At 39.2% G+C, this 9421-nt stretch overlaps 1 protein-coding gene and 1 long non-coding RNA gene across 2 annotated transcripts; both read right to left on the reverse strand.

Moving 5' to 3' along the window:
• Positions 1–251: 251 nt before the first annotated feature.
• LOC103630008 (uncharacterized) lies at positions 252–7345 on the reverse strand. The gene is made up of 7 exons (XR_002262824.2): positions 6927–7345; positions 6164–6834; positions 4013–5434; positions 3843–3899; positions 3175–3232; positions 1317–2705; positions 252–419 (listed from the first exon to the last, which is right to left on the reverse strand). It is a non-coding gene; the product is annotated as an uncharacterized lncRNA (long non-coding RNA).
• Positions 7346–8027: 682 nt separating this feature from the next.
• On the reverse strand, positions 8028–8441 carry LOC100274794 (uncharacterized). Its single transcript, NM_001363530.1, has one exon. The coding sequence runs from the start codon at positions 8342–8344 to the stop codon at positions 8147–8149; it is 198 nt and encodes a 65-aa protein (NP_001350459.1). The 5' UTR covers positions 8345–8441; the 3' UTR covers positions 8028–8146.
• Between the last annotated feature and the right edge of the window lie 980 nt (positions 8442–9421).

The raw sequence follows: 9421 nt of genomic DNA on the forward strand, positions 1-9421 counted from the left end.
ACACGAATAGTCGATCACTAGTGGATGGCGCGCGCCCTGCGCGCGTTGTAAAATTCAATTCTAGAGTATTTGGATATATCTAAATTTAAATTATTGCATTTTACAATCAATAATCTGTATGGTTAGGCAAAGTTAAAACAGTAGATTGTATCATTGCAAGATATGTGCAAAATGACATTTGTTGAGCAAGTTTTTAGCTAGATTATGTTCATAAAATTTTGACATATATATACATGCAGAAAGTGGTTGGCTGATGTTATTGTAAGAGCATAGCAGACATTGCACAGAAGACAAAAGTAAACATCATACAAAATATAGTAGTTGTGTATTACAATAAGTTGTTCGCAATTTCAGTTTGACGTACAGTCAATAAAATCATCACATGTCATATCCAAGTGCGGGCATCAATTAAATTGTTCCTATACAATGAAGCATTTTTGAGCTTTTAAATATCAAAGAGAAGTTGTAAAATGCAGTGTTGAAGTTATATATATATATATATATATATATATATATATATATATATATATATATATATATATATATATATATATATAAAGACAAACCATGCACTCATTGCAAGTATTGGAATGACATATATGACATCTAAGTATCTACAAGATTTAGAGGTGTTCAAGGAGATTGTGATACAAATGTTTTTTTGTTACCCCAATCCAATGCTCCAGACAAAAGTTGGCTTTTTTTTGTTTACCATAATTTCTCAACATTTTTTCTAATCAACCTATATATATATTGTTCTCGTATGTCGTTGTTGATTTGCTGATAAATTCATTTCTCAAGTGAAACCAACTAATCTTTCGTATATCTACGTAAACTTCCTGCCAATGACATTACAGTTTGCATGCGTTGAGGCACAAAGTTACATAAGAATCAACTATTAGAAAATCATGTTTGGAGGTATTAAAACGCAAGAGCACTGGAACAGCTTGATGAACAAAATCTGAACAACTATATGCCTATTTGTCATGGTAAAAAATGTTCAAAGTTAAAAAGACAAAAAAAATGAATTGTAAGAAACTTTTGCTGGTGTTTCTAATGTGTTGGAGGAACTTTTAGGAATATTAGATGGTAAAATACCTGTGGCCTATGATGAGGCTTGATTGAACAATTAAGTATGGTGGAATATGAACTTGTTGTATTAAGTTCATAAAGCATACCTAATGTGAAGATTTAGCATTTGTTTGAGTTTTTTTATTGATTTATGCTTTTGTAACACAAAAGTGAATGCTACTAAATAAGAGTATCTAGAAGCACGTAATAGTGAGATGAAAAAAATGTAATGTAAATACACTTACATGGTATTGACATCATCTAAAAATGCAATAGATTTAGCAACCTGCAACATAATTCAATAGAGAGTTAGAGAGTTACACAGTAGAGGGAATAAAAACGGCTATGTTATATGTGTAATACTTCTTTTTTACATATCAAGGCCAGTCCACGCTGATCTAAAAACGTCTTCGAGACTGTCAACCATCCATAATTAAAGGACATGTATTGGAAGTACCCACTAATAACATATGTTAATGAAATTACCATTTCTAAAAAAAACTGTAGTCGTTATATTTAAGGTGGAGAGTAATTTCATATGATACATGGTTCTTTGTTTCCCTAAAACATTTTGGGGGAGGTCTGTTTGAGCCTATGGTGATGTTTTTTATGAGGAATGTGTTAAGTGGAAATATTTGGCATTGTAAAGAAAATGCTTTCAGTTCAAAATTAAAAAAGTGCTGTAAGAACCTTTTTTGCAGGGCTTTCTAATGTGTTGGCGGAACTTTCAGGAGTATTGGATGGTAAAAAAGTCTTTGCCCTACAATGAAGTTTGATTGAACAGTTAAGTATGGTGGAATGTAAATATATTGCATTAAGCTGGTGAAGAGCCAGATTCAACGTCTGTTTTCAGTTCTTTCTCCTATTGGTTTATGGGTTTGAAACATGTAAATGAATGATATTAAATAGGAGTGTTTAGTGCCAGCACATAATAGTGAGACCAATGGAATGGTAATGTAAATATACTTACATAGTGTTGTCTACATCTGAGAACGTAACAGACTTAACAACCTACATCATTGTCCAATAGAGAGTTACATAGTAAAGGAATTTTAAGTGTTTTTTGTCAGGAGAAAATAAAACTTACATGGGAACGTCAAAGTCCGTGACTTTTTGTGACGGATTATTCGTTTTTCTTTGACATTATAGAATAGCGGCAAGGGATTGTTTTTTGTAATCAAATCATTTTTCAAGAAAAATAGACAGAGAAGCAGGTTTGCAAACATACGTAACAAACAAAAGCAAAAAAACGAAGAGTTTCATAAAATTATGGTAATTTATTAATTGATATTCATTTTTTGAGTATTTGTTGGCAGCGTGTGGAGCGTACGTTCTTTAAGAAACAAATGGAAAGAATAGTGCAATTGAAGGTAAAATAGTATTGGCACAAAGTGATAGTAGAGATGTTTAAGATAAATGTTTGGTGTGTGATGGTAACTGGCTAAGCATACTTGAAATTGTAACTGGCTAAGCAGGAGTCACGTTATTAGGAAAAAGGATAATTAGTCCTTGCCTCTTTGTCAGCTTAAACCATGTCATTGTGTAATATGGGCCCGGTGTCTGTATTTTCATGGAATTCACATTTTCTTGAAACCTGTACTCCGATGGTTGCCAACATATCTTGAGGTTTTAGGCTGCGGAGTAGAGTAGTCGTTATTTTCTGCTTTAGTAGAAATGTTTGAACAAATTGGTGTTAGATGTACTTCCATAAGAAATTTCTATTCTAACTAAATTACATATTATAAATAATAGTAAAGAGTAATTTGAAATGTATAAATTAAGACATATTTAAGTATTCAGAGTTAACATGGCCTTACCATGTATAGAGGTGAGAAAACCACAGTATTTTCTGTAAGCACTTAATAGCAAGAAACATGAATAGCGTGGTGGAAAAGAACTATACAGTTATTTGTAGCCGCAGGTGCCCATGTTAATAATAGTTGTTGATATAATATTCAAAAACCAAATGAAAAATGTGAGTGTCCATATAATTAGTTGAGCTGATTTCAAAATGAATATGAAAATACATAGTCCACCATGTAGTTTGATCTATAATTATATGAAATTGTAATGATGAAGCTCGTACTGTGGATAGCAGCTCACCATACACAATGTTTTCATTAGTGAACCAATGACGACGTCCTTCAAGTGGATGAGGGACCTGCAAAAGCACAATTAGTACGTCTTGTTAGATATGCACAACAGTTAATGTATAAAATATACAAGGTGCTTAACAACAATACAAATGTCTTGCAACCGTGATTCTGTGAATATGTGTTAAGCACGCCATGTAATGGTAATAGATGAGAAAAACTTTTGTTAGGACATTTCATCGAACACCCTCCGCGCACGGCTGAGAACAACTCTACCTTGCTTTCCATTTACGTACATGGCAATACATAGGGATGTATTTTGAAGAATAATTGGAGAGACGACGACATACGATAGATATTAAGACTGTACGAAAATGATATGATATTCAGATTCATTGGCAAGATTTGTTGCATGACTACACTTCGTAAATAAATAAATTTAGTGATGAAAAACCACTAAGGCTTATGGAACATCAACATGGATAAGTGTACCATGTTGGCACATCAGGGTCATATGCTTAGGGATAAAAATTATTATACACGAGAATAATATGCTATTAAGATTTATCGGAAAAAGGAAGTTCCGTGGAGGAAATAAAAAATAATAAAAACATAACACGCAGTCGACGAATGGCGTCTTACTCGTGTGGAAAACAGGATAATTTTAGACATAATTACCTCGCTGGTGTAGTCCTTAAGGAGCAAGGGTACTTCTCAACATGGTTAAAAACGAAGCTGTCATGAAGATTTTAAAATACAAATTCAATCCTTTATGTATCGTTAATAAAATAAATTCGCAAGGCGTGCTTGAGCTAAGGATCTGAGAAAGTGTATAAATTGATTCTTACAAAGTTCAGTTTCGTTTGTCAATGAGTTGCTTGGATGTTCATTTTCTGGTGCTTTTATCTGCAGAACCTGATCTAAGGAGACTATAGAAGGGGGGGAATGGAGAAATTGGGGAAAATAAAAGGAAAGCACAGAACCTATCCTCTGGCCGATTTGGGATAAGTGAAAATGGGTAATGGGACTTGGCAAACACCGAATAGAACACAAACCCAACAGGTCAGATGTGTGGAGCTGGTGTGCTGCCCAAAGGGAATGTGGGGCCGTGGGGGTGCCAAGGGAATAATAAGATGGGAAATTGGGGAGACAGCCGAAGCGGAAGAAGGCAGATCCGCCGCAAGCACACAACTTGGGGAAAAAGGAAAGCGAACCTTTTTCTAATTTGACAACTCGAGGAAGAAGCGGAGCCGATGAAGAAAGCGACGAATTTCTCAAAGCGGATGATGTCGTAAGGACGAAACGATGGAAGACGAAGCAACTTGAAGATGGAAGATGCGGAGGGAGCGAGGAGGAGGAGGGACGAGATGGCAAGAGTGAGGAGAGGCGGTCGCAGTCAAAGCGTCCAGAAGTCTTGAGAGGCGAAGGTAACGAGGGAGTGAGGAGAGTCAGTACTAAAGTCTCGAGAGGCGAAGGTGAGCCATTGATTTACAATCGAGTAGCTAGGAGAATTTCTACCGACATGGATAGCGTCAGTAACGCCGTTCTGAACCGGCTTTCATATAAGAGAAATAAGCTTCTATGACAACAATTCGAAAACTAATGCATATCTTCAAGACTTCAATGACAACCAACCAATGGCATAACAATTTTGTTGTATCACCAAAAATGCTTATTTAAGCATGTATTACCAATATTATTATGCAAAAGTATTAATTGTCATTAAAAATGTGACTGTGCAGCTAAATAATGGTAACAAGCATATTCAGAATAATAGGAACTGGTAGCAACTCCAATCTTACCTTATTCTGAAGGTCTAGGTCAAACCTTGATAACATATCAACTATTGACTTCAGAAAAAGGCCATCACTAAACAAAGGAAGTTGAGCGATTCTAAAATTTAGCTGAAAGTATGCCAAATGTGTTACTAAAAAACACTGCCTTCTTATATAGCCTAACATCAATATGTTGTTGACCAACATGTTCAGTAAAATAGGGGAAGTTGTCACATGTCAACCATTCCTGTGCCCATAATTTTGAAGCTAAAAATTGTCATTACCTGCAACATTGCACTCCCATTTTCTGAATTGAATGCCTCTTGACCATTTACATTATTTCTGATCAAAGATGATATAGCATACAATGCTTTTGCAGCTTCATCTCTAGATATGGAATAACCCGTCTTCACTAACCTCGCTAAAGCTCCATAACCAAGGATCTAGACAAGGGTGAAGCCGTCAGTATTAGAACAGCTAAAAGCCACCACTGTGCTGTAAACAGAAACGAAAGAGGGAAACAATTGTTAGTAAAAATATACTGATCTTATTACAAATATAAAAATATTGAAAAGGGAAAGCATTCACAATTGCAAGAGTGAAATGCCACACAGGTTAAACATCATTTTCAAGCACATGAGTTAAGTTATGAAGCTAATCATAGCAACATGGTACATGGTACCACACTTCTTTGATAACCTTAGACGAGACTTGACCAATGACGCCGATCTGCATGGAAGGGGCAAGGAATGATGCCACATGTATATATGCATGTTTTTATATGTATATGTGTATAGATATGTTTACCTAGTTCAGTTATGTAGTGATCTCTCGGTATATACACATAGCTAATTACACAAATCATAAAGCACATGAAACACAAACACCATGGGGTTAAATAGTTCAAGAAGCTAAATTTTGTCACATATCATGCGACAAATAAATGATGCCTTACATGGAAGGAAAACATGTTAATGCAAGTGCAAAGTGCTACTTATAAAGTGTTCTATTAACATGTAAGCAAAATAAGTGCTACTTATATAGAAATAAACATAATATAAAGCACATGTGACACATAAACACAGTGGGATAAATTAAAATATTAGTCATCGCAAATCATGCAGCAGACTAATGGTGTCTTACGTGTATGAAGAACAGATTAATAATATAATAATTAATTAGACTCCCAAAGTAAGTTGAAGCGGAGGCTATGAGAAAGCTTACCTTTGTGTACATCAATAGGTTGCTTCCACGTTGCCTTTGACGTACTCTGTCTGCAACAGTTGATCTGATCTCATGACCTGCAGGGGAAAAGAGGAAAAAATCGAATAGAACACAAACCCACTAAATCAGATGTGTAAAGTTGTTGTGTTCTACTTAGGATATGTGGTGAGGCCGAAGGAATAAAAGGAGTGCAGAACATGGATGCATGCGTGGCGGGATCTCTCCGGCAAATGGGACACCAATAGATCATGGGGAAAAAGAAATGGTAAAGCAATGGATGCAGCAAAATGTGAACGTCTAGAAGAAAGAGGAAAAAGTGCATGGAAAAAATAGCACTACAGAGATTTGGGCTGAGTTGAAGAAAAAAAACGCAATGTAATGGTGTGACACCCAAACAATAAAAGATATAGTATAACTGTATTTCAGTAATGTCTGCAGCAAGCAAGCTATGTAATGGAGGTGGCATTAAAAACTGCTGGGGCATTTGTTCAAACAGTCTGCGCGCACGATCCACAATAGGCGTATACAACAAGCAAGTTAAGTAGTAACGGTGGTAGGTAAAAAAAACTATTGGGACATTTGATCAAACAACCTGCAAGCACGATACCTTGCTTCCCATACGCGTCAGTTGAAGTCCCCCATGCACCTATTCACACATCCCAATGGCTCATCTGCGTGAAGTACAACAACGCGAGGCAGGTGACGACGATGTGGATGAATGTATTCCAGAAGAATGGGGGAAGCGACGGGATATGAGAGATACACGAAGACACTGTCGGCGAGCGCATCATCGCCAGGATTCGTCGGTCGGTGGAAAACCCTATTCCACCGTCGGTGGATGGGTGGAGGACTCGGGTGGTGGAGGCATCAGGCCTGTGCGGTCACGCCTCGCGACTTCATCGTTCGCGGGAGCAGACAGGTCTACGGCCTGTGAGTTGACCACAGCATCGCGGGGCACGCGCGTGAGGGAGTGGGAGGAGCTGCGAAGAGGGACGTGGCATGGAGGCGGAGGTGGGCAGGAGCAGGTGGGGTGGTCGCGCGAGAGGCCATGGGTTTTGGCGCTGCCAGCGGGAGCGAACGGGGCGGACACGTAGATCTGCAGATGCGAGAGCGGGAGGAGCCACGAACCTTCCAGATGGTCCGATGCATGGACGGGGAGGCGAAGGGAGAAGGGATGGTCGTGCGCCATCGGATATTGATCGTGGGGTCGTAAAAAAATGTGCCGACGTGGATACCAGGACAGAGGCCGTTTCCATCCGGCTTTGTAATATAGGAAATACCATTTCACATGTCCACAATATGTCAATATAATCACAGTATCTAGTAATCACACTTTTGAAAGTTAGTTCATTGTTAACCACCAATCTGATATCAAAGCATCTCGCATACCTAAGAGAATCGAACTTAATTATGATTGTAAGTGTCCAACCTGCTATTTAATGGCTAGATTTTCATCCAACATATAGAGTCAGTTTGTTTCAGTTTTTTTTCTTTTTTCTGACTAGCGGGTCTGTTTGTTTCAGTTTATTTTCTGATGGGTCTATTAATCTGGATATACAGAGAATATAAGTATCATAAAGAGAAAGATTAAGAGATTTATAGGGTTCAGTATCTACAAAGTAATAGATTTCTACTACCACAATAACTCGATCGATTTTATATTCATATTGATTTTGGATATATTTCATCAGTTATTTTATAAAAAAACTGACTGAAAAGTGAAAGTCGGCATGGACAGAAGGTGAAATTAGTTAAACAAACGTGGCCATATGTTGTGGTTAACTTTGTGGTGGCTGTTGAAGGGGAGGAGAGTAAAAATTTCTGAATCGTAACAACCTTAGAAAATGAAATCGATAAAAAAAGGTATGCAGCAGATCATCCAACTTTATTCATATATATAAATGTCGCAGACATATATGATACAAAAAGAATGAGGAATAGCAACACTGAACCAAATTCCCGCTCAAATCTAGTATGATACTTCTACTGCATCAGGGCCGTCATAAGGAGGGACAGCAGTGCGGACGACACCACGGCCACAGCGGAGGCCGGAGCGGAGGCCGCGCCAGCGACCGGTCCCGGCGCCGGAGCAGACGCGGGCGCCATGGACTCCTGCGCCGCCGCGGAGGCCACGAGGACGGCCACGACGAAGAGCAGAGCGGAGGCGACGCGGGGAGCCATCAGGGGCGTCTTGAGAATCTTCGGAGTAAAAGGATTCTGTAGGGCAAAGCTGTGGCGGCGGCGCGGTGTTTGTTTGTGCTGCGCTGGGATTAGGGATGGGAAGGGAGGTTTGCTGGGACGAGGCTTTTATAGGCCGTCGCACGCGGCAAAATGGAGGATTGGAGGTAGGCCCACCCCATTTCCGTCGTCAGCGGTCAGTCAGCCGTGAAGGTGGGTTCGGCGGTCGCGGACGTGGGTTTCTCTCGGTTTCGCCCCGCGTCCGCCGGCTTGCGTTGCGTCGGCGGCACGGTATACAGCACGACAAAGACGCGTTTGTTGACCCGGCTAAAAGCGCACGGCGTGGGAACGGCGGAACGCACGCCAAGCCGTTTCAGGATATCGCTGGACCCTGCTGCAACGCGCTGCGGTCGTTGTTGGCCTGACGCCACCGACCCGGGGTCACGCGTGCTGCTGGATCGCGTGTGGCCCGGGAGGCCGCCTGGAGAAACGGCAGTGGACCGGTAGGGCGGTAGTGGTGGCTCGCCGAATGCGTCCGACACTTAACTTCACTTTCTTTGCAAAGCGGGAGTAAAGTCTAATGACGCTGAATCCACCACAGAAAAAACAAGTCCAAAGACGCTTACCTCGGTAAAAAAAAGGCGCACCTCGTCACGTCATTTGCCATAAAAGTTAAAGGTGCATATACAATCACTAACGAGGTAAACGTATGAATATTATCTGAACATTTGTTCGTCCGACGAGCCTAATTATCCAATTCGATAGTTTTTTTTAATTATCCGCAACATATTCAGACTTCGGATCTGGATCTGAATAATATAGTTCGGATATTAGATACAATATGAGATGACTGATATCCGTCGGATTTTGAATATTCGAATATCTTACCGGATATCCAGATTTCGAATACCCGGATATCTACCCGGATAGTCGTGTGCATTTAATGATTTTCTAAAGAAAAAATTAATAATATATAAATAATCTCAGAAAATCATAAATTTTTACGAAGACGTGACATATATCCATATATAATAATAAAAAATGATTGAATCATAAAAATCATAATATGCCATCATTTCT

Source organism: Zea mays, chromosome 6 (genome assembly GCF_902167145.1).
Source record: "Zea mays cultivar B73 chromosome 6, Zm-B73-REFERENCE-NAM-5.0, whole genome shotgun sequence".
Classification (NCBI taxonomy): domain Eukaryota; kingdom Viridiplantae; phylum Streptophyta; class Magnoliopsida; order Poales; family Poaceae; genus Zea; species Zea mays.

Bases quoted from the DNA above. Each gene is read 5' to 3' on its own strand.
- LOC100274794 (NM_001363530.1), bottom strand. From the start codon at position 8,344: ATGGCTCCCCGCGTCGCCTCCGCTCTGCTCTTCGTCGTGGCCGTCCTC.